This window comes from Oryctolagus cuniculus, chromosome 14, assembly GCF_051225735.1.
Source record: "Oryctolagus cuniculus isolate XC-2025 breed Fujian yellow rabbit chromosome 14, ASM5122573v1, whole genome shotgun sequence".
NCBI lineage: Eukaryota > Metazoa > Chordata > Mammalia > Lagomorpha > Leporidae > Oryctolagus > Oryctolagus cuniculus.
This window is the reverse complement of record NC_142880.1, coordinates 85,672,902-85,699,060: the sequence shown is the minus strand read 5'-3', so window position 1 is coordinate 85,699,060 and position 26,159 is coordinate 85,672,902. Positions and strand designations below refer to the sequence as shown.

The 26,159-nt window shown below is 39.6% G+C and overlaps 1 protein-coding gene across 2 annotated transcripts in view; it reads right to left on the bottom strand.

Moving 5' to 3' along the window:
• CWC27 (CWC27 spliceosome associated cyclophilin) overlaps positions 1 to 26,159 on the bottom strand; it is a 228,624-nt gene that overhangs the window by 98,734 nt on the left and 103,731 nt on the right. For both annotated transcript variants that reach the window (XM_051853710.3, XM_002714061.6), the window contains exon 11: positions 10,569 to 10,669. In XM_051853710.3, coding sequence (XP_051709670.1) covers positions 10,569 to 10,669 — 101 coding nt within the window. The remainder of the gene's footprint in view (positions 1 to 10,568; positions 10,670 to 26,159) is intronic.

Sequence of the window (26,159 nt, the reverse complement as noted above, 5' to 3'; positions counted from 1 at the left end):
CTCCACTTCCAATCCAACTCTCTGCTATGGCCTGGGAAAGCAGTAGAAGATGGCCCAAGGGCTTGGGCCCTGCACCTGCATGGGAGACCTGGAGGAAGCTCCTGGCTCCTGGCTTTGGTTTGGCGCAGCTCTGACCATTGCGGCCAATTGGGGAGTGAACCAATGGATAGAAGACCTCTCTCTCTGCCTCTCCTTCTCTCTCTGTGTAACTGCCTTTCAGCTAAAATAAATAAATCTTTAAAAAAGAAGCCTTCAGAATATGAACAACACAAATATAACTTTTTCAGAAGGAATTACAAAATTCAGTTCACAGAGCAATAATTATTTCATATAAGCTGCATCAGAGACAACTGAAGATGAAAAAATTACTGTCCTCATATATAACTGATTTGTGTTGTGCACTTGCTTTAAATTTCATGCCAATTTATAGCCCCCATACTGTATCAGGCAAGGTTAGTGGCTATCGAAAACACCAACATGGCTATCTAAAGCCACATTCAGTATGGCACTAGTTACACAAAAAAGACATTGTACAGTATAAAAACAAATCTTTGGCTGGCGCCGCGGCTCAATAGGCTAATCCTCCACCTAGCGGCGCCGGCACACCGGGTTCTAGCCCTGGTCGGGGCGCCGGATTCTTTCCCAGTTGCCCCTCTTCCAGGCCAGCTCTCTGCTGTGGCCCAGGAGTGCAGTGGAGGATGGGCCAAGTGCTTGGGCCCTGCACCCCATGGGAGACCAGGATAAGTACCTGGCTCCTGCCATTGGATCAGTGCAGTGCGCTGGCCGTGGCGGCCATTGGAGGGTGAACCAACGGCAAAAAAAAAAAAAAAAGAAGACCTTTCTCTCTGTCTCTCTCACTATCCACTCTGCCTGTCCCAAAAAAAAAAAACTTATTAAAAAAGATTTTATTTTATTTTATGTGCAGAGTCACAGAAAGAGAGAAAAGAGAGAGGGAGATAGAGAGAGATCTTCCATTCGCTAGTTCACTCCTCAAATGGCCACAGAGGCCCAGGCTAGGTCAGGTGGAAGGCAGAAGCCAGGAGCTTCATATGGGTCTCCCACATGGGTGCAGGGGCCCAAGGCCTTGGGCCATTTTCTGCCACCTTCCCAGGCCCATCAGCAGGACGCTAGATCAGAAGTGGAGCAGCTGGGACTTGATATGAGATACTCATATGGGATGTTGGCATTGCAGGCAGTGGCTTAACCTGCTATGCCACAATGCCGACCCCTAAAAACAAGTCTTACCCAACCTTATGCTTCAACTTTTTTCTTTAATAGGAGTAAGTTGTGTACAGGGGGGTTAAGTGCTTTATAGACAAGAAAAAAAATCTGTGATAGAACCAATATATTCATCATCATTATCTTCTTCATCTTCCTCTTCCACCTCTTCCTCTTCATTTTCTTGCTCTTTTCAGCCTTGACCACTCCCTCCTGCCATGTTTTCTGTAGCAAGAGATTTTCCTTTAGGTTAATATGCAGCAATATCCTTTTTTGTATGGCCACAATGGCTGGAGCTACACTGATCTGAAGCCAGGAGACAGGAGCTTCTTCTGGATCTCCCATGTGGGTGCAGAGGCCCAAGGATTTCAGCCATCTTTCAATGCTTCTCAGGGCACAGCAGGGAGCTGGATTGGAAGTGGAGCAGCCAGGAACGAACTGGCACCTAGATGGGATACCAGCATTGCAGGCTGCGGCTTTATCCACTACGCCACAGTGCCGCCCCAAGCTGCCTACTTTTCATCAGGCTGCTTGTCATCTGCAGCAGTGTTATTCCACATCACTCCCAGTTTCTTTGCAACATCTACCAATGGATATGCGAGGGTGTTTTCCTTTGATTTTGAGCAGTAACACTCAGAACAGAACAAGAAAAAGGCTGAAGGAGGCCTCTTGACTGCATTGGGATCCTTGAATTTCTTTTTTGTTTCCCTTTAAGAGGGATTTAGGTTTTCATTTCTCTTTTTATAACAAACCTTGTCTACCTTTGCTATTTCTTCAAATTCTCCCTTCGCTTTAGCAGACATGGTTTCCCCCTCTCTGAGCCCATCTTAGAGAACTGAGAAGTTGGGGCCGGTGCTCTGGTATAGTAGGTTAAGCATCTGCCTGTGGTGCTGGCATCCCATTGAAGTGCCAGTTCAACTCCTGGCTGCTCTACTTCCTACCAGCTCCCTGCTGATGGCTGCACCCACATGGGAGACCCACAGGAAGCTCCTGGCTCCTTGTTTCAGATTGGCCCTGCTCTAGCCATTGTGGCCACTTGGGGATTGAACCAGAGCATGAAAGACCTCTCTCTGTCTGTAACTCAGACTCTTAAGGAAATAAATAAATCTTTAAAAAAGAAGAACAAAAAAAGAAAACTGTGAGAAGTTAATGGAAGTATCTGGGCGCTTCTTCTTGTGCTCCCCCCAGCAAGTGTGCACAAAGAATTCACATTTAGTTATTTTTCCTCAGCGAGTCATAGAGTTGCCCAGTGTCTGTCTGGCTCTCATTTGCTTTGGCACCACTTCTACAGAGCAATGTCTATAATAGCAGGAGCCAAAGCCTCCTCTTATACATCAGTTCTTAAAAGTAGCAATAGATAGGAGGCCTGTAAGATGGTCCAGAATTTAAGTAATGTAAAATATGTAGATTGGTTAGAGTTTCATTGTATGTAATAATTAAATTCTAGGTTAATGGCTCCACATTTACAGTGCTCTCATAATTGTATATTTATTAGTTTTTCAGAAATCTCCAGTTTGCTGCCAGTTTTGATAAATATAAAGATTTTGATTATTTCTGTCATGCTTGACTCAGTATATTTAATGGTAATGCTCAGGATGGATTTTTGATCATTATTTTATTATAATACATAGAATATCAGTGGTCTAAGGCCAAAGGCTTTCAATGGATTGTTAAAAAACAAAACAAAAGAAACCCCAAGAAATTTATGGATTAAATTTAAAGATGGTCACCTCTTCAATACTTTACCAAAAAATTAAATCCTTTATGTAACTCTGACATTATGTACACGTAGCCCTTCACAATATTTAGTCTTTTAAAACTATCTTATTGAAAACACTGGCAAGAATATAGCATGCCACGGGCAGGAGTAGCTTAGTGGTTCAGATGCTTGTATCCCATATTGCAGAGCCTAGGTTCAAGTCCTTGGCTCCAGCTCCAAGTCCAGCTTCTTGCTAATAAGAGCTGGAGAGCCAAGAGGTGATGACTTAAGTGTTGGGTCCCTGCCACCTTTATAATGGAGAGGACCTGTACTGAGTTCCTGGCTCTCAGTTTTGGCCTGCCCAGCACCAGCTGTTGTAGACATTTGGGAGAATGAACCAGTAGATGGGAAGCGTCTCTCTCTCTCTCTCTCAATGTATATAACAGGCATACTTTCTAGTACATGAAGGTAATAATGTGTTCAATAATATTTCACTTGAGAGACTATCCTAGGTAGAGAGTGAAGACTTATTTCTCCAGGACTTGAAGAGAATGAAGAGTTTCATACAAATGAATGTTCCAGATAAGAGAATTTCATCTTTAATTTATTAGAATATTAACAATTTTAACACTTAGTTTAGACTCACTCCCCATTCTCTAACTTGTTAAAGACCAATAAATATCATCTGACCTTAATGAATCAGAGTTTTTCCAATGAGCACACATAAGTTTATCATTTAAAGATACTGGTACGCTGGGGCCGGCCTGCAGTGACGGCATCCCGTATGGGTGCTGGTTCAAGTCCTGGCTGCTCCACTTTTGATCCAGCTCCCTTCTAATATGCCTGGGAAAGCAGTGTAGGATGGCCCAATTCCTTGGGCCCCTGCATCCAGGAGATTTGGAGGAAGCTCCTGGCCCCTGCTTTGGATTGGCTCAGCTCCGGCTATTGTAGCCATTTGGGGAGTAGACCAGCAGATGGAAGACCCCTCTTTCCCTCCCTCTCTTTCTCTCTCTCTATAACTTTTTCAAATAAGTAAAACTCATTTCTTTTTTTTTTTATTTATTAAAGACACTGGTATGCTTTCAGAATAAATGAAGTATCTAAAGCAAATGTGTCCATAATATTTGACTGCCATGTTCTTGTGTGTCATGACCTAGAATGATGTGGTCAACTATCATCTCTTGCTACTATCAGATGGGGGTCTATAACCATGCTTTTCTCTTTCAGTTTTTGAAAAACACACACAATATACACATACACACATACACAAACAACAACAAATTTTTATTCCAACAAAATAGTACCCTACAAAGGTCCACTGATGAGCCCTTGCTCTGCCTTTTCTTTATTTATTCTTAATTTTTTTGATTATTGAGATATACTTAATGTATCAAAAAATTCATCCTTTTAGAGTACACCCTTGCTTACTTTTATTATTCTCCGATCTATCTGGAAGTTGGAAAACCAGATCATTGATATGTCAGCAGCAATGCCTTAAGTAAGAGGAAACAAGCCATGACTGATGGCCTGACAGGCTACTGTGGTAAGTCCAAATACATTATAATTAGCACATAGATTAAGCAGACTAAAAACAGGAAAAATAGGGACAAAGAGGTCTGATACTTCTAGCATCCAAAGGAAAAAAAATGATGAGTCACAGATACCTGAAGAAAGTTAACCACTGTGGAAAAAAGGACCGATTTGATCCATGAGAAGAATTAATTATATGTGGTATTAGCACAACACGGAGTTAACATTCCAAGAAGGTTTCTTTTTCTTATAAAAACCTGGAGGAAGCTTGTTTAACACTGTACATCAGATAAATGAAAAGTAGTCAAAAATTGTACATGTTCACAACCTAGCGAGCCTGAGGCACGTGGTCTGACTTAACATTGTGTGAGAAACAGAGTCGGAAGAAACCTGAAATGGCCCAGAGCAACCTGAGAGGTGTTAAGTCCCGCAGCGGTGAGTTTCATGAGAAGGCTTTACAATTCTTTCCTGATGTACAAGCTCAGGTTTTCCTTCCTCCTCTAATTTCTGGCACTAGTCACAGAGCAGGTATTGTTTGCTTAGAACCTTGAAAAGAGCATCTGACACCTTATCTCCCTACAGCTGATTACAGAATATGTTTAAACCTGTATCTCCATGTGAGCATCAGCACTTTGGTACTGGTTTGTGTAGGATGAAACTTAAAGAAACCTGGAAAGGACTTAACCATAATTTAATGAAAAGGATTATATGGTTTATTAAAGAACTTGACAGAGCCAACACAGGAAACCAACTGTATCTCCAATTAATTATCAACCTTATTCAAAATTTCTTACCCCCACAACAATCCTATGCACAGCCTTGATGATTTACAGCAGACTAGAGAGATTCCAAGGCTGTAAACAGGATTGTCCTGCAGTCCATCTCTTTTGACATCGCTGGTATCTAAAGTAAAACACCACATTCTTTATGTACCTAAATTGGGGTGTTACAACCTACTGCAGATTCTGTATTCAACTAAGAAATGTAACTTTTGAATTTTACTTTATCTGGAGGCTTTAAGAAGTAGGGTGGGAAGAAGAATCACGATGTTCCTAAAGTTGTATTTGTGAAATGCATGAAGTTTGTATATCTTTTTTTTTGATAGGCAGAGTGGACAGTGAGAGAGAGAGACAGAGAGAAAGGTCTTCCTTTGCCGTTGGTTCACCCTCCAATGGCCGTCGCAGCTGGCGCACTGCGCTGATCCAATGGCAGGAGCCAGGTGCTTCTCCTGGTCTCCCATGGGGTGCAGGGCCCAAGCACTTGGCCCATCCTCCACTGCACTCCCTGGCCACAGCAGAGAGCTGGCCTGGAAGAGGAGCGACCGGGACAGAATCCAGCGCCCCGACTGGGACTAGAACCTGGTGTGCCGGTGCCACAGGCGGAGGATTAGCCTATTGAGCTGCGGCACCAGCGAAGTTTGTATATCTTAAATAAAACGTTTCTGGGGGAAAAAAAGAAGTAAATATATGTCAACCCAATGGCAAAAATGAAGATGTCATATTAATATAAAGCATTTACCCAACAACATCCATGTGATATAAGGAATAACAAGTCCTATTTGTCTTTCAGTTTATATAGAGAGAAACATATGGGTCCAGACTTTAAAGTAACTTGCCTAATGAGACATAACAGATTTAAAAGCAGGATATGACTAAAATAAGTCTTGAATTATCTGCATAAATATGGCTAAGGATTTGGCTGAGGGACCCAGGTAAATATTATAAAGCCAATGGAATATTCATTGCTTGATTAAAAGTGATTTCCTATGATGTCAGAATTCCTGGAGAAGGTATCACATCTGATTTAGTGGGAGACTTCCATTCACAGAAGAAGGTGAAAATTATGCATTTTAATGCATAAGTATTAGAGCAAAAGGCTTGCTCTTATAGGTCACTTCACAAGTGCTTCTAATTCAAAGATAATACAATATATTCTAAAATGAATTGGCAATAGCCAGCAAGTATTAAGACTTGACAAATGATAGCTGGCTCTGCGGCGTGGTGGGTTAAAGCCCTGGCCTGTGGTGCCAGCATCCCATATGGGTGCCAGTTCTAGTCCCAGCTGCTCCTTTTCCCATCTAGTTCTCTGCTATTGCCTGAGAAAGCAGTAGAGATGGCCCAAGTCCTTGGGCCCCTGCACCCACGTGAAAGACTCGGAAGAAGCTCCTGGCTCCTGGCTTCGGATTGGTGCAGCTCCGGCTGTTGTGGCCATCTGGGGAGTGAACCAGTGGATGAAGACCTCTCTCTCTGTCTCTACCTCTCTCTGTAACTCTTTTAAATAAATAAAATAAATCTTAAAAAAAAAAAAAAACAACTTGACAGGTGGATTGACCAGGAAATAATAATACCAGAAGCTTTACTAAGAATATCTATACAGGTTCAAAATACCTTTTTAACAGAGTATCAATATAGAATTGCAACTTTGAAAAACATGAAGAGAAAGTTTATTTTGGGACTTTGTATATATTTATATATATATATATATGTATACACACATATTTGTAGATAACTGGAACAGCAACAATATTAAAATTAACACTCTCAATTTGTAGGATTGGATAGGAAAGAAAATGGAACCAGGAAGTTACAGCTTTCTTCTTACAAATTTAAAATTATTTTCTTTTTATTTTATCCAATATTGAAAATATATTAAAAAATTTTCTCATTACTTAATTTATTTAAAAGAATCTTGAGGACTGTACAAAGAATTTTATCCCTGAATTTATGATTAGAAAATCAAGACACCAAGATTTAAATAACTTTAGTACTAACAACTGTAATTAAGATTCTTATTTTTTGAGAAGCTATAATATTCCAAAGCATTTTATAAACATCAATGCTTCATGTACCCACCACCCAGTATTACTATCAAAATTAGTATTAAAAATAACAAATTCAACATATTTTTAATCTCTATATCAGCAACTGTGATGCACAGCAACCATATGAAAGTTGGGACAGAATGTAGGTCTACATAACAATTTGCTACACCAACTTATCCAAAACACTGTTCTTTTAAAGATTTTTATTTATTTGTTTGAAAGTCTGAGTTACACAGAGAGAGAAGCAGAGAGAGGTCTTCCATCTGCTGATGCACTCAATGGCCGGAGCTACACCGATCTGAAGCCAGGAGCCAGGAGCTTCTTCCAGGTCTCCCACAAGGGTGCAGAGGCCCAAGGACCCAGGCTATCTATCCCCACTGCTTTCCCAGGCCACAGCAGAGAGCAGGATCAGAAAAGCAGCAGCCGGAACTTGAACTGGCGCCCATATAGGATGCCGGCACTGCAGGCGGCGGCTTTACCAGCTATGCCACAACTCTGGCCCAAAAGATTTTAAAAAAATATCACTTATCTGGTTCTAAATTTACTGGCAAGTTAAGTTGCTAGATATAACATAAAATCTTCAAAAGATCAAATCATTATGAGTTGCCAGAATTCTCAGACAACTTAAACTAAACCAAAATGCGTTGCAAAAGCATGATGTGTAGCTATATAGCCAATCAAGAAATCTTTTCTGAATAGGTTCAAGAGAATATTCAGCTCAGCTGATGCATGACGTAACAGAGCCAAGGTCAAAAAACTCTTTCCAATTTCATGTGAGAATCTTACTATGCAAATACATTTGAGAACCTCTGGAACTATTCCCAGAGTTCATGTAGTTCTAACCTTAGAATGAGTATCTGTCAGCTGAGAAGATAGGCTAGAGTTCTGATATACATTCAAGGATGTCTAAAATTCTACTTCATCTATATAATGCTTTGTAATAAGATGGCTCATGAAATTATTTGTAATTATGGTGAAAGAAGTAATACCTGAGTTAAGAACTGCATAGGAACTTCAAATATAATGCAGTGTTCACTGAAATTTATAATCTTTCATAATAAACAACTATCATATCAGCAATATTTGCCAATTTAAAAGATCTAAGCAAGTTTAGAAAATATTAATTCTTAGACAAAAGTAAACCATAATATGTATCATAGATAGGTTCTAAAAATTTAATAAGCATTCTAACAATATAGGAATAAAATATTGCTCTTAACAGAACTCTAAAAACACAAGAATAATAGCCCATTCAGTGCCTAGCTCTTGGTTTCTAGATACAATACTCCAGTAAGTGGAACCACAGTTCATTAAAGAGTAGTTGATTCCAGGTCTGGAGAAGGAAAAATATAGGATATGCATGGAGTATCTTGTGGTGCCAGAAATAAAGAAAGTGCTCAAAGGATGGGAGCAAGTTCAAAGGTGATAAGAAACACCCTGGGGCACGGCGCCATGCGCACTTGGTTAATCCTTCGCCTGCACCGGTTCTAGTCCCGGCTGCTCCTCTTCCAGTCCCGCTCTCTGCTGTGGCCTGGGAAAACAGTAGAGAATGGCCCAAGTGCTTGGGCCCCTGCACCCACATGGGGGACCAGGAGGAAGTACCTGGCTCCTGGCTTTGGATCGGCGCAGCTCTGGCAGTTGGGGCCATTTGGGGAGTGAACCAACGGAAGGAAGACCTTTCTCTCTGTCTCTCTTTCACTGTCTTTAACTCTACCTGTCAAATAAATAAATAAAACCTTTAAAAAAAAAAAGTACCACCCTAAAAGACCAAATATCCAAAGCTTGAAAAATTTGAACAGAGCAAATAACAATAATGTGGGATTATAACACATAGACTATTAGAAATAGTCACATTCCCATCTTAGAATAAAGATAGTTCTTTCTTACAGAAGAAATCCACGTAATAAAAATAATAGGCATAGGGACTGGCACTGTGGCATAGTGGGTAAAGCCACTGTCTGAAGTACCGGCATCCCACATGGGCCCTGGTTCAAGTTCTAGCCGCTCTACTTCCAATCCAGCTCTCTGCTATGACCTGGGAAAGCAGTAGAAGATGGCCCAAGACCTTGGGCCCCTGCACCCATATGGCTTTGGATCAGTATGGCTCCGGCCAATGCAGCCACTTGAGGAGTGAACCATCAGATGGAAGACTCTCTCTTTCACTCTCTCTCTCTCCCTTTCTACCTCTGTTTCTCTGTAACTCTGTCTTTCAAATAAATAAATAAATCTTAAAAAAAGATTAAAAAAATAATGGGCTTCAAGGAAACAGTCACCATTAGAAAAACACAGCAATAACCATAGCCTTTAAACAAATCAGTGAAGCTAAAGTCTGAAGAGAAAGAGATATTTGTATGACCTAAAAGTATCTTCCCCATATTGTATTACTATTCTGAATATGGATTCTTTAAGGATAGATGCTTGTTGAACATTATTCTTTCATATATCCACATAGGTGGTACAGAATCTAGCAGATAAAAATACTCCAAGCTTTCCGAAGCATGAGAATATAGAAGATATATGTGTATGTACAAGGCAAACTTATTAAATCAAATTTAGTGCATTAGTAACTGCGTAACATTTCTGATCATGTTCACTGAATCTACAATAAAATTTATTACTCTAAGAGCAAAATAGATCTGAAGGTTCCAAACTGTTATTCTGGAAACTGAACATTACACACTTTATAGCTCAAACAGTTCCAAACCAAATTAAATTGTTTAGTGAAGTAGCTTTTTAAAAAACTATACTAGCTTAACAAAAACCACAGTGAAACAAAGAACTTATTTAACCCATATAAATACCAGGCTGTGATTCTGATTGGTTTTATTAATATTTTAGATTTTCTATGACTTAACATAAGAGTCAAAACGAAAACAAACAGAAAAGAATAGTAACACAGAAATGTTTACAAAGTCTCAAACACTTTTCTAAAATATTTTAAAGAGTATGAAATATTGAAAAAAAAATGAACATTTCACCCCTGTGTACTTTTAATCCAATTATGTGCTATGGCAACATTTCAGTTTTGCTTGATTTCAAATACTCTGTCAGTTCTTATTAAGCCATCTTAAGGACAATACTTATGTCATGTTTGCACTGAATTTACTTCTCAGAGAAATGTCCTGAGTGGAAATTTATTTGATTCACTAACTAAACAAAGAAAGTATTAAAGAAACAAAACTCAAGAAGGAGAGAAGGTAGGAAGGGGAGAGAAGAAGGAAGCAAGAAAGAAAAGGCAGAAAGGAGGAAAAAGAAAGGCAAGGAAAAAGAGAAGTAACAACCAAAAATGGAAGTCCTTACCTTCACTTCTCTTTTCTGCTTTTGCTGTGTTTTCTACTTTTTTTTGTTTTGCTGCCAAGAGTTCCCGCTTTAATTGTCTTGCTTCTTTCCTGAGCTCTTCACTAAAAGGCAAAAAAAAAAAAAAAAAAAAAAAAAAAAGTTATATGAGTACATAACATACTTGAGAAAATAATGTTGTTTAGCAAAAACAGAGTTGTTGGTTTTAAGTACATCAAATCTAAGAAAAACAAAGAGAATCTTATAATTCATTCATGTTGATTTTGAGTACATATAAGGATGCTTCAAAAAGTTTGTGGAAAATGGAATTAACAAAGCAAGATTTTCCATGAAAACAAATTTTTTAAAGATTTTATTTATTTATTTGAGAGGTAGAGTTACAGAGAGTGGGAGGGAGAGACAGAGAAAAAGGTCTTCCTTCCATTGGTTCACTCCCCAAATGGCAGAAATGGCCAGAGCTGCATCGATCCTAAGCCAGGAGCCAGGAGCTTTTTCTAGTCTCTCACACAGGTGCAGGGGCCAAAGACTTGAGGCATCTTCTACTGCTCTCCCAGGCCATAGCAGAGAGCTGGATTGGAAGAGGAGCAGCTGGGACTAGACCAGGCGCCTATATGGGATGTTGGCGCCACAGACGGAGAATTAACCTACTGTGCCACCGTGCTGGGCCTTCCATGAATTTTTGAAGACTCCACATATACTTGTGAAATGGGAACATACTTAAAGAATGTTTTTAAAGCTGAACTTTTTCAAAGTAACAATATGAGTTACTTTCAGGCATATCAAACATAAGGAAAAAAAAAGGATAAATGTTACCTTGACCTCCTAATTCACTAAAAATTTCAATGTTCTATTTCCAGTTTAATTATTCATAGAGATGGGGCTGGCATTGTGGTGTAGTCAGTCAAGCAGCTGCCTGCAATACTGCCATCCCACACGGGTGCTGATTTGAGTCCTGGTCGCTACACTTCTGATCCAGCTCCCTGTTAATGTGCTTGGGAAAGCAGCAGAGGACAGCCCACGTGTTTGGACCCTTGTATCCACTGTACCAACATGGGAGACCCAGAGGCTCCTGGATCCTGGCTTTGGCATTGCCCAACCCTTGACTGCTGTGGTCATCTGGCGAGCAAACCAGCAGATGGAAGACCCCTATCTTTTCCTCTCTCTCTCTATAACTCTTTCAAATAAATAAAATAAATCTTAAAAAAAAAAAACTCATGGAGATAACAAATCAAAACAAAAACTTTAATGTAGATATTATTCATCTCACACGGATATATAAAAAATAATTGGCTTCAGAAATTCTTGAATTCCTAAACTGACACCAGTAACTACCATTTGTTAAACAATTATTATATGCTAGCTATAATGGTAAAAGTTTTTAAAACTCATTTGATTTTTAAACTATTTAATCCTATAATTTGACATATAATTTGTTCTTTGGTGAAATTTACCAGACTAAATTATTCAATGATTAACATAATCAAGTGTTAAAGGCAAGCTGAAACATAAATGTTGATTTCACTACAAGTCATTAGCTAGGTGACTTATTCTAGCAAGACAGTTTTGGATTGGTTGATTCAAACTTACGCCTTGGAAAAATTATTATTTTAAAGATATATTTATTTGAAAGGCAAAATGACAAAGAAAGGGAGAGACAGAGAGAAAAGGAGATCTTCCATCTACTGGTTCACTCCTCCGTGGCCACAAAAGCCAGGGTTAGGCCAAGCCGAACTCGGGAGCCAGGAACTCTATCTGGGTCTCCAGTGTGGGTGGCAGAGATCCATGTACGTGTGCCATCTTCTGCTGCCCTCCCAGGTGTATTAGTAGGGACTTGAAACAGCAGTGGAAGAGCTAGATCTTGAACTGACACTCCAATATGGGATTCAGCAATATGGGCTACAGCTTAAATTGCTGCACTACAAGGCTGGTCTGGAAAAAAAATTATTAAGCACTTACATCGTGAACTCAAGGGCTATTATGGATAGAGAAAACTATGCATACATCTCTGAATGTCAAGTGTTCACTCTATTTTCAACAAAAGCTAGAATGGATTACAGAAAGTCAGAGAAGACTGGAAACCCACGCATGCACTGCAATCTGGAAATGGTCTCTAAAGATAACCAGGCCAATGTTTAGCAGAACCTTAAGTCTAGATGATTCCAGACAGATTCAATCTTCAATGCTTCCTCCTGATCCCAAACCACATGCCTTTTTAGCATTATCCTGCTGTCCTGTATCAGTTACCAACTTGAAGGGCTTTATCTTTATGTGCATGACTCAGCTTTCATTTTTACTTTCTTCTACATCACACACACAAAACCATGTTTTATATCTTGCCTGCAAGATTCTTAATTCTGAAACATTCCTCTCTCACCAAAATCTACTATCTTTTAACTTTTTCAGTATTTCACTGATACTAAACTTCTGCTTATTCTTATAATAATGGAAGCCAACTCCTTAAGCATAGTTCCTGGTATACTATCCCCATTCTAACTATAATTGGTTCCATTTCTACTCTGGATGCTATGGTCTGGATCAGAAGTGGAGTAGCCGGGTTTTGAACTGGCACCCATAAGGGATGCCAGCGCCTCAGGCCAGAGCGTTAACCCGCTGTGCCACAGTGCCAGCCCTGCATGTTAACTTTAGGTGTGGGATGTTACCAGGGTATTTGCCCTTGTAATAACTTTCCCAAGTGATTGTAGTTCTATTCACATTTGGGACCCAAGGCGTTAACTATAGAAATTTCATCTCCCTTTTGTAATTTCAAGTCCCTCTACTTCACTGACCCTTTCATTAAGCAAATAAACATGCTCAGATTTCCCTGGACTCTGTTCAAACCAAGTGATTAATATCTTTACAAATGGACTCCATTCCTGAAAGAATAGTTTATACAAACAGTCTACTTCATCAGCCTCTAAATTCTTAATCTCTTGCAATCTATCCCTTTTATAGTCTACTGAAACTGCTTCTATATCAGTCAAATTCAATGGGCTTTTCTCAATTCTCCTCTTCCTTTCTGGCCTCTATCATTCAATGATTCTTTCTTGAAATTCCATCTTAATCAGACTTCGGTACCTCTTTAGTGTCTTCTTTCTCTCATTCTTCTTCTCCTGGTTTACTCTTTCTCTTACAACTGCTGGCATTTTCCTCATTGCTATACTTTGTACACCAGCGTTCTTACCTACTCTCACAATATCAATTATCACTCATATATGTACCTTTAAAAACTAGATGTTTTGCTTTAATTTGGTATTGCATTTCTAACGTTCTCTGACAAATCTATATGAAGACTTGTGTTGTCTAACAGAACCCTAAGGTAAGACATACATAATTTATGGTTTCTAACCCCACATTAAAAAATAGGTTAGATTCATTTTTAACAATGTTTTATTTACTTAATATATTTAACATATTTTTCCAACATGCAATCAATATAAAGTAACAATATGATTTTTACATTCTTTCTTGTACCAAGTCTTCCAAATCTGGTGTGTATTTTGTGTCTATAATACATCTCAATTCAGACTAATCACATTTCTTTTATTTTTTTCTTTTTTCTTTCTTTCTTCTTTTTTGGAATTTAAATTCTTTTTTTTTTTTTTATTTAGTAAATATAAATTTCCAAGGTACAGTTCATGGATTACATTGGCTCCCCCCCCATAATTTCCCTCCCACTCGCACCCCTCCCATCTCCCGCTCCCTCTCCCATTCCATTCACATCAAGATTCCTTTTCAATTATCTTTACATACAGAAGATCGATTCAGTATATATTAAATAAAGATTTTATCAGTTTGCACCCACACAGAAACACAAAGTGTAAAATACTGTTTCAGTACTAGTTATAGCATTACTTCACATTGGACAACACATTAAGGACAGATCCCACATGAGAAGTAAGTACACAGTGACTCCTGTTGTTGACTTAACAATTTGACACTCTTGTTTATGATTTATTTTATTTATTTGAAAGACAGAGTCACCAAGAGGTAGAGACAGAGAGGTCTTCCATTTGCTGGTTCACTCCCCAAATGGCCATGATGGCCACAGCTGAGCAGATCCGAAGCCAGGAGCCAGGATCTTCCTCCAGGGCTCCCATGTGGGTACAGGGGCCAAAGGACTTGGGCCATCATCTGCTGCATTTCCAGGTACATTAGCAGGAGCTGGATCAGAGTGCAGCAGCCAGGACTCGAACTAGTGTGCATATAGGATGCCGGGGCCATAGGCCAGGGCTTTAACCTGCTGTGCCACAGTGCTGGCCCCAGACTAGTCACATTTCAAGGACTTAGATTTAGCTGAACAGCAGGCCAAACATAATTACAAACTCTATGCACAAACCTGAAGTCATACCTTCCTGCCTAAATCCATTCTTTCTCTTGAAGTTTATATTTGAAGCATTTCCTTCTATTGATCAAATTTCTTCTGGACAGAAAATTTCACTGATACTTGTTGAAACATAGCATTTTCCAATCTATCTCACATACAACAAGAGTCCCCTTGACTCTTTTACCAATGCTTAATTTGGGCTCTCATATATTTCTCAGACAAATACAATTACTCTTAATTTTTTAGTTATATGAACACCGTTTTAGAAATTCCATTTATAGTCAGCATGATATAAAAATGAAATGGTATAGTCCCTGAACAAAGAACAGTAACCTCATCTTTGCTTCATCCACTAAGCATTCCTATCTTTTTACTATACTAATTTTTACATTTTTTAAATTTGGCAAGTAATTCATTTAGACTATGATTCTGAAAACTAAGGTCTTTGAGGTGGGTATTATTTTGCAAGTTGAAGAGAAAATGCTTCAATTCTGGGCTGAACAAACTAGTTACAAGAGTAAATTTGAGGTACTCAAAGGATGAGGCAAAGAAAGTATATACTGCTTAAGATACTATTGTGGAGGCAATGGAATACAGTTATTAAAAAAATCAGCTTTGGAGGCCGGCACTGTGATACAGCAGTTTAAAGCCCTGGCCTGAATTGCCGGGATCCCATATGAGTGCCAGTTCTAGTCCTGGCTGCTCCTCTTCTGATCCAGCTCTCTGCTGGAGCAGCACCTGCACCCATATGGGAGACCCAGAGGAGGCTCCTGGCTCCTGGCTACAGATTGCCTCAGCTCCAGCCGTTGTGGCCATCTGGGGAGTGAACCAGTGGATGGAAGACCTCTCTCTCTGTCTCTACCTCTCTTTGTAACTCTTTCAAATAAATAAAATAAACTTTAAAAAAAATCAACTTCAGATTCTGAAAGTCATGATTTAAAAGCCAGTTGAGTAACTTAATTAGCTATTGACCTTGAAATAGTTACTTCTTGGATACCCAGGTTCCTCAACTTTGACATAGGCTAAATTATGTGAAATACTGAACACATAATACATGTTCAACAAAAGGTAGCTATCATTATAGGTCATATGTTTACAATAACATTACAGTTAAGGGGTATTTGATATGTGGGAATATCTACTGTATTGTTTATTATACATGAATACTCTACTATACAAGAAGATCAATTCTGTTCACAATTTCAAAAGGGCAATGAATGAATAAGGTTTGATTGCAAAAATCCATCCTTAAATAAAGATTTAGATATACTATTAAGTAGTTACACAATATACAAACTGAACAATGATGAATAAAAACTACAAACAGTAAAGTGAGACAGAAAAAAGTAGAGCTACATAGATTATTACAAATTGCTTCATTGTACTGAAATTTTCACGTGATTGAGGACTGAGGATTTACAACGTAATCAAGATCTTTCAGACTACTCAAACAACACCATTTGTTAGTACTTGTGGAATCCATAACTCTTGGAATGAAGTGCAAGTCTTAAAACTAATCTTTAGGTCATAGTCTGATTTTATCCCAATCTTATATTCTCTGGAATATAATCCTATCCACTGGCATAGGACATATTTAAATCTCTTACAATTAGAATGAAAACTGTGAGCTTGGAGAAGATGTCACTGTGCACTGCCAAACTATGGGCTCCCTTCAGAGTCTAGACAGCATCTTCTTGGCTCCTTCAAAGACTAGTTTCTGCTTGAATTGCAAAAGAAATGGCTTTTATGAACTGTTATTAACTCTAAACTAATTATTTTTCCCAAATAGGTATGTTTCTAATTTGAATTCACTTGAATTTTAATGTGGTTTATAGGATATCATTATCCACCAGATAATTCTGCATTGCATATAAATCTGTAACATGTTCTATTCCAACAGAACTAGAATTCCTTTTTGAAAAAACTATTCAGCTCAATAAAATATCAGCAGCCAGTGGCCTTTATATATTTATTAATGGTAAATAAATTACTAATCCATTCAATAATTTCTAATATTTTTATGTTAGGGCACAGAAACCAAGACAAACGAGAAGAGAAGGGAATCCCAATTCTTTAGATTCTTTAAATCAATTACCTGGCACCATTTAATCTCCTCAATAACCTGTAATATGGCAGTTTTCAGGTATGAAGACTGAGGTTTGTGGAGATGTTATAAATACCTTGCCTGAAGACATGCAGACAGCAAGTGATAGAGCTACAAACTAAAAATGGGACCATCTATACTATTTCCATAATGCTACACTGACACACTGAGAAAGTCTCTAAGCAGTTTAAAAGCCAAAAAGGGACAGAAACCATGCATGTCAAAAGTTAAACAGAACACAATAAAAAGTGGTAACTGCCATAACAAGAAATGACTTAAGTATTTTGAACTTCAGTGAAGAAAGGATTACTGCAGGCTATATAAAAGACAGCTTCATGGAGGAGGCATTTAAACTGGACCCTGGAAGATGAGCAGGAATTAGCCATGTAGAGATAGTGTGGAAGAGGCTGCCAAGCAGTATGCCTAAAGCAAGACAAGGAAGGGGGAAAAACATAGAGGATGTGCTGAAATATGAAGCTTTCTGGCTATGCCACAGAATAATTTTACAGAGAGGAAGTGACCAGTAACACAAGATAGAGCTCAGAAAGGAATCTCTGGTAAATTCTAACTGCCAAGCATTTTTGAGTAGTCAAAGAGAATATTTTCGTTAATTTTTCCATATCCTTGAGCTCTAATTCTTCTTTTTTAGAGATTTATTTATTTATTTGAAGGCAGACTTACAGAGCAAGAGCAGCAGAGACAGAGAAAGTGATCCTCTATCTGCTGGTTCACTCTTCAAATGGTCTCAATGACCAGGGCTGGCCAGGCTGAAGCCAGGAGCTTCTTCCGGGTCTTCCACATGGGTAGCAGCGGCCCAAGGATTTGGGCCATCCTCCCTGCTTTCCTAGGCATATTAGCAGGGAGCTGGATTAGAAGTTTAGAAGCTGGTACTTGAACCGGCACGTGTACAGGATGCCAGCGAGACAAGCCCCAGCTTTAACCTGTTGAGTCACAGCACTGGCCCCTCTAATTTTCCTTTGTATAACCAGTTTGTCAACTGATCTTATTGTTTCCATATTGCAATATCCACCAATTTTTAATACCTTATTAGTAATCTGTACATTCCTTAAATTGTTCTCACAGAAGTAACTTATGACCTTCTAATCACAAATTCCAATGGCTTCCCTGTAGACTTTCAGGAGAATCTGACTTTGTTAATCACCTTACCTCTCTGTCCTTGTGCATCCTGAACACAGAATCATGCCAGATCTCCTCCTACCTCTTTGATAGTCCTGCTCTCCTTCCATGGGCTTTACCATTGTAATTTCTGCTCACTACATTCTGGAGTTTCTCAGTAGTATAGTCTCAACTGTCTCTTTTCCTTTCCAGTTTTAGAAACTTCATCCACATTCAGGATTTCAATTCCCTCTATTTTAATACAGTAACAAATAAAAGCAAGATTGTTAACTGGGAGACAATGTTTTGGTGTGGCAGGTTAAGCCACTGCTTGAAATGCAAGCATCCCGAAGGGGTGCCGGTTTGAGCCCTGGCTGTTCCACTTCTGACCTAGCTCCCTGCTAATAAGCCTGGAAAGCAGTGGAAGATGAGCCCAAGTACTTGGGCCCCTGCACCCGCATGGGGAGAATGGAGGAAGCTCCTGACTCCTGGTTTGGCCTGGCACAGCCCTAGGCATTGCAGCCATTTGGGGAGTGAAACAGTGGATGGAAGACTGATCTCTCTCTCTCTCTCTCAATCTCTCTCTCTCTTTCAAATAAATAAAATAAATATTAAAAAAAAAACATTGTTAGCCCAATACACTTTATAAATTTTCACTCTCAAGTTTAAATTTACATTTCTTCCTGCTAGATGAATACTTCCATTAGACATCACACAAATGCATCAAATTTCCATTTTAAAATTCTTACTATTTTTATGTATTGGCACACAAAAGAGAAAACATCATTTTACAAATAACTGTGACAATACTTTGCAACTGTAGCTAGAAAAGAGTCTGCCCAAATGCCAAAATAATGCTCAGGGATCCTTGGTCAACAAACACAGTCCAACTAGAGAAAATAATAGCCATTTTGTCTGGTTTCTCCTTTACGGAAATGTTGCACAGCTAAATAACTACTCCCAGACCTCATGTGGGAATAGTAACATCCAGTCTCAGTGACTAAACCTTTTGTTTAGTAATGGTCAATTTTCTTTTTTTTTTTTTTTACCATCTGATACTTTAGATTTTCACTTCAATGTGTATTAATACCTCTCTCCCCTCCCTTCCTTCCTCTTATTTTCTTTCTCTTCTGTGATAACATATTTTTAATTTACAGTATAATCAAAGGCTGAACACATTGATCATGATGACTCCTCAAGAACACCAACATATTCTTAGGTTTCATTTCTGATAAAACCACCACATTGTTGGTTGTCAGCCAGCCAACTAGTATCACTCCTTTACTTACTACGTCCTTCCTTTTTCCTTTACAAAGTCTCTTCCTTTAGTGACAGCACTCCAGTTTGGGTCATCATCTCTTCATTATTCCAACAGTCCGTATCCTACTTGGTCTTTATGCCTCTGCTCTGACCTTTCTTGCATCCACCTTACAACTTACAGGTCAAATCCTACAATTCTACTCCACTGATTTTCACAGCTCCCTAAATCTATTGAATTATGCACTCATTTCTTTCTCAAGCATGAAATTCTCTCTCATGAGGAAGCTTCAAGCTACTTTTTTTTTTTTTACACTTTATCTCCCATATAGTTCCTACACTTACTCTAAATTTCAACCAAAACAAACCAGTCATAATTATCTTGGCACACTTTGAGCTTTGGCACACATGCCACTTCCATGACTCAAAACAGTGTTTTCCCCATTTCTGTTCACTGCAACCTTCCTCGTCTTTCAAGGCTTCATGGAGAATGTGACAATGGAGCACAGTGCGGGAAGGCTGTCATCTTCCCTGAGCTTCAGTGTTCACAACTAGAGGCTGTGGCTGTATTCGCATATATATTTGAACAAAGCTGGTGCAGAGACTAAAGATTAATGTGATAAGCACAGTGCCAGGCCCTTGGAAAGCAGTTACTTTTATGATAAAAATATACTACAACCAACTCATGACTGCCAAATTCCATCAGCAGTTTAAATAATTAAAACTGTAAAAATTAATGCTAAAATGATACTAAGTACTAAAGATACTTACATTAATATAATTGATAGGTTATTTTTTCCCTTTTAAAATTAAGGACAATGCTTAGCATTCCAAAAGATTAAATATTTGCATAGTGGGGCAGTGGGAAGAGACTTGTGTTTTAGAAGATCTAAACCCAACATCATCACCAGGTCACAAGAAAGTTACTAATCCACCTTCATTGCCTCAGTTTTTTTTTTTTTTTTTAAAGATGTATTTATTTTATTTGAAGGTCAGATTTACAGAGAGAGAGAGGTCTTTCATTGGCTGGCTCACTCCCCAATTGGCTGCAACGGCTGGAGTTGCACCGATCTGAAACCAGGAGCCAGGAGCTTCTTCCGAGTCCCCCATGAGGGTGTAGCGGCCCAAGGACTTGGGGCAGCTTTCGCTGCTTTCCCAGGCCATAGCAGAGAGCTGGACTGCAGTACCGCAGATGGGTCTTGAGCCCGTATGGGATGCTGGCACAGCGGGCAGCGGCTTCACCCGCTAGGCCGTAGCACCAGCCCCGCCTGTTTCAATAACAGTTCGAGTAAAATGTACATTAATACTTCTGAAATGTAGAATCAAAATGACAACAGGGGCCGGTGTTGTGGCACACTAGGTTAATCCTCCGCCTGTGGCGCCAGCATCCCAAATGGGCGTTGATCTAGTCCTGATTGCTCCTCTTCCAGTCTGGCTTTCTGCTGTGGCCCAGGAGGGCAGTGGAGGATGGCCCAAGTGCCTGGGCCCCTGCACCTGCATGGGAGATGAGGAAGAAGCACACATGGCTCCTGGTTTCAGATCGGCACAGCTCCAGCCATTGCGGCCATTTGGGGAGTGAACCAACAGAAGGAAATCATTTCTCTCTGTCTCTCTCACTGTCAGTAACTCTACCTGTCAAATAAATAAATAAAATCTTTAAAAAAATGACAACCGCATTGTAAAGTTATACTATGCAATTATGTTACTTTAATTCCTCTGGATTTAGAATTTCAAAGCCTAATGGGGGCTGGCGCTATGGAATAGCAGTGTAATCCACCGTCTGCAGCACCAGATGCCATATGGGCAATAGTTTGAGTCCCAGCTGCTCCATTCCCATCCAGCTCCCTGCTAATGTGGCCTGCGAGGGCAGTAGAGGATGCCCCAAGTTCTTGGGACCCTGCACCCATGTGGGAGATCTCGATGAAGCTCCTGACTCCTGGCTTCTGGGTTCAGCCAGACCCAAATTCAGCTATCGTAGCTATTTGGAGAGTGAATTGATAGATGGAAATGCTCTCTCCCTCTCTGTCTCTTCCTTACTTGCTGTAACTCTGAATTTGAAATAATGCTCAGGAATGAATGAATAAATGAATAAATAAATGCCTATTGTAACTTAAAACCACTGCCTCTCACTTCCCACTTTTTTATTTTAAAGATTTATTTATTTGAAATTCAGAGTTACACAGAGAGAGAAGGAAAAGAAGAGACAGACAGAGAGAGAGAGAGAGAGAGAGAGAGAGAGATCTTCCATCCACTGGTTCACTCCCCAATTGGCCGCAATGGCTGGGGCTGTGCCGATCCGAAGCAAGGAACCAGGAGCTTCTTCTGGGTCTCCAAAGTGGGTGCAGGGGCCCAAGAACCTGGGCCATCCTCTGCTGCTTTCCCAGGCCATAGCAGAGAGTTGGATTGGAAGTGGAGCAGCCAGGACTCGAACCGGTGCCCAGATGGGATGCCGGCGGCAGCTCTACCCACTACCCCACAGCGCCAGCCCCATCACTTCCCACTTCCAAGCACGTAGTGAGATGCTGAATATTGTCATCTTTATCCTAGGCATTACAGAGATAGTACGAGATTCTTCAAAAGTGTCAAAGTCAAAAATTGAATAGTAAACATGATATAGACATGCAGTCCCCCACTTAATTTGCTAACCATCCACTGAATGAAAAATACCTTACTTTTTTTTTTTTTTTTTTTTTTTTTGACAGGCAGAGTGGACAGTGAGAGAGAGAGACAGAGAGAGAAAGGTCTTCCTTTGCCGTTGGTTCACCCTCCAATGGCCGCCGCTGCAGCCGGCGCACCGCGCTGATCCGATGGCAGGAGCCAGGATCCAGGTGCTTTTCCTGGTCTCCCATAGGGTGCAGGGCCCAAGCACCTGGGCCATCCTCCACTGCACTCCCTGGCCATAGCAGAGAGCTGGCCTGGAAGAGGGGCAACCGGGACAGAATCCGGCGCCCCGACCGGGACTAGAACCCGGTGTGCCGGCGCCGCAAGGTGGAGGATTAGCCTATTGAGCCACGGCGCCGGCTGAAAAATACCTTACTTTTAAGTTGAACATTTTCTACACAGGAGAAGACACCATAAATGTAACTATACTGGGAAGTTGTTATAACCACAGTATGGTATATATTTACATTTCTATCAGGTTATTGGTATTACTTTATTAGTTTTAAAAGTCCCAAAAGTTTCAAAAATCATGTAGTTTTCCAACTTTAGAATAGAGATTTAAAATGGCATTGTCAAGAATCTTGCAGAGTTTTCAGTCAGTTTGTTTTATTTTTTCCCCATATGCTTTTCTCATCTCCAGATTCCAGGAATATGCCTTATGCAAATTTTGAGTTATATCTGGTCTTTCCTGTTATGGCATGAAAGGTATTATTATAATATAAAGGCAGCGAATTTAAACACTGAACTTCTCCACTATTCACTTTGAAGAAAAAATGGGTAAAGATTATCAAGACTCAAGTGTTTCACATACTTTTGAAGAGAACTCTAACCTATAAAAATGAAATGGAATATGTGTTAAGTTCCTTATATAATTTGGAGAATGAATTTCCTTGGATACCTTGTAAAACAAGCTGATAGCTATACTCATGTCCATTACAGACCACTGTTTCTTAGACCATGGATGTAGCCCTCACAGATAGCTTCAACCTACTATTTCCCAATATCAGATGAAAATATGTAACGCATAGAAGTGACTGAAAACCAAACCGTACACTCTTCATGGTTTTAATACGCTGCTTTAATCACAATACCAAATCTGTTTATAATGAAACAATAGTCTGGCTGCTGATGGAATCATGAAATCACTATAATAAAAGCTCATCATAGATATTAAAAATATAATGTATGGCACAATTGTTAGACTTATGTTATCGTCTGATGTAGCAGAGGTGTAGGTTTACCATCTCAGGAAATATCCACAATATACTGTAATTTACACATGAATGTTGAGTTTATTCATATGCACAGCAAATATATAATAGAAGTAAAACAGAGAATCCTCATTATGTGCTGAAACTTCTGATCTACCTGGTACCAGCAGTACAACATTAAGAAACTAAGTAGCAGGGACTGGTGCTGTGGTGCAGTGGGGTAAGCTGCCACCTACAGTGCTGGCATCCCATATGCACACTGGTTTGAGTCCAGGCTGCTCCACTTGTTATCCAGCTCTCTGTTAATGTGCCTGGGAATACAGCAGAAGATGGCCCAAGTCCCTAGGTCCCCACACCCACATGAGAGACATGGAAGAGGCTACCGGCTCCTGGCTTTGGCCTGGCCCAGCCCCTGTCATTTGGCCACTTGGGGAGTGAACCAGAGGATGGAAGATTTCTCTCTCTCTCTCTGTAACTCTTTCAAATAAATAAATAAATATCTAAAAAAATTTAAGTGACTCATTCTAAGCTTTAATTTCCTCATCTTGAATTAAGAATAATGGTAAGGTTGTTGTAAGAAAGAAATAAGATTTCATGAAAATCAGTTAGCATACTTAACAGTGTTTAGCACAGAATATGTATTCAAAAGTATCACTGTTACAATATAATTTGACACTGTTAAGTTGTATCACACTACTTACATGCTTACTATTTATGGGATGAGTTACTGACAAAATGATATCTCTAATTAAAGAGATTAAAAAGGCAAATCCTTCCATTTTTAAAATGAATGCAGAGATTTCAAAAGCTTTTGCATTTGATGTACTGCTTAGATTAAATATCATAGGCTATGAAAGTAAGAAAGAAGCATAACATTAAAAAAAAAAAAGTAACATTATAAAATTCCATGTCCTAAATCTAGCCACTAAATATTTGGAACTTAAGTGCTCATCTTCTTTAACTATAATCCAGCAGAAAAGGTGGAAAATAAATGAGTTAGCAAAAAATGCCTATAGGCTTACAAATTGGGAAGCTAATAGAGAACCTATATTATTAAGTGATCCCAAAAGGCATCTATCAGAAGCTAAAATTTAATCTGACAAATAATGCCCTATGTTCCTTTTGTAATTTCTTTCACCAATACTTAAGAATAGGAAGACTATAACTTTATCCTTAAGTATATTATAAATTAGAAGAAGACAAGGAAAAGAAATCTAAAGGCACATACATATAGCCTTCAGACTTAAAATCTTACTAATTTCATATGGAAGATCATATGTGTTTTTAAATAAACAGATTAGACATTTGACAGATTGCCTTTAATCTTTTAAGATATTTTGTCTTAAAAAATTATTGCTTTTTTCAAAAGCGTCTAAAGAACAGTGAATCTTGAATGAAGTCATAAAATGTCCATGATAACAGAAGGCGATATTGTTATCTGTATAAACATTAAGCAAAAATCTCAGGATCAAACATGTTATTTCATAACAAGAAGTTGGCTTAACCAATGTTTCGCAGAAGTAGAGTAAATTTGCTGTGGCAGAAATTCGGCCTTTAGCCATATGTCTATTTCACAATCCAACTTTACAAATGATATTAATTCAATATGAAAAACAAAAGAGATATCCATTTCCAGTCAGGCAGGATACTAGTTAACATGAAAACACTCTTGCAATCAAACACCTAGAAGTGCCAAATACAGTACTTTTTAAAAAAGATTTTATTTATTTATTTGAAAAGTAGAGTTTGCAGGGTCGGGGGGAGGTTATCCATCTGCTGGTTCACTCCCAAATGGCCACAACTGACAGAGCTGGGTAGATCAGAAGCCTGGAGAAAGGTGTTTCCTCTGGGCCTCCCATGTGCGTGCAGGGGCCCAAGCACTTTCGGCCATCTTCCACTGCTTTCCCATGCCACAGCAAGAGCTGGATTGGAAGAGGAGCAGCAAGGACTAGAATTGGCACCCATATGGGATGCCGGTGCTGCAGGTGGAGGCTTAGCCCACTAAGCCACAGCAATGGCTTCTAAATACAGTATATTTGTTAAAAAAAATTTCTTTAAAACAGCTTAGCTCACTAGCAATCAAGGAAAATATTCAAAGTTTGAAAAATGCAGAGGGTACTCAACAGCACAGCAAAAAGTATTAGAACTGTTATGGAAAGACTCTGAGTTACTGGTCTCAGTAGCCGAAGAAGGTGGGTTTTAACAATCATGAGGATGAAAACGGTACACCCATACTAAAACTAGAATCTTCCACTCAGTTGAAGGATGAGAATACATGTACTAACAAACACAAGGAGATCAAAAAGAAGCTTGTCCATCTCATGTCCAGGCAAGCAAGTAGGCTACCAAGCTAATTAATATTCTCAGGGTACAAAATAGTACTTCGAATTAAAATCATCAGTGAGAGGTAATACTCTAAAGCACCATTTAGAACTGAAAGTGGATTCTCCAGAGGGAAGGCATCCTCAATCCTTATTTCACAGAACTCTGAAAATGTGAGTGTTAAAAAAACCTGTCCTGGCCAGCTCTCTGCTGTGGCCTGGGAGTGCAGTGGAGGATGGCCCAAGTGCTTGGGCCCTGCACCCCATGGGAGACCAGGAGAAGCACCTGGCTCCTGCCTTTGGATCAGCGCGATGGGCCGGCCACAGCGCGCCAGCCGTGGCGGCCATTGGAGGGTGAACCAACGGCAAAAAAGGAAGACCTTTCTCTCTGTCTCTCTCTCTCATTGTCCACTCTGCCTGTCAAAAAAAAAAAAAAAAAAACCTGTCCTGGGGCCAGCTCTGTGGTGTAGCGGGTAAAGCTGCCGCCTGCAGTGCTGGCATCCCATATGGCCGTCAGTTCAAGTCCTGGCTGCTCCACTTCCGATCTAGCTCTCTGTTATGGCTTGGGAAAGCAGTGGAAGATGGCCCAAGTCCTTGGGC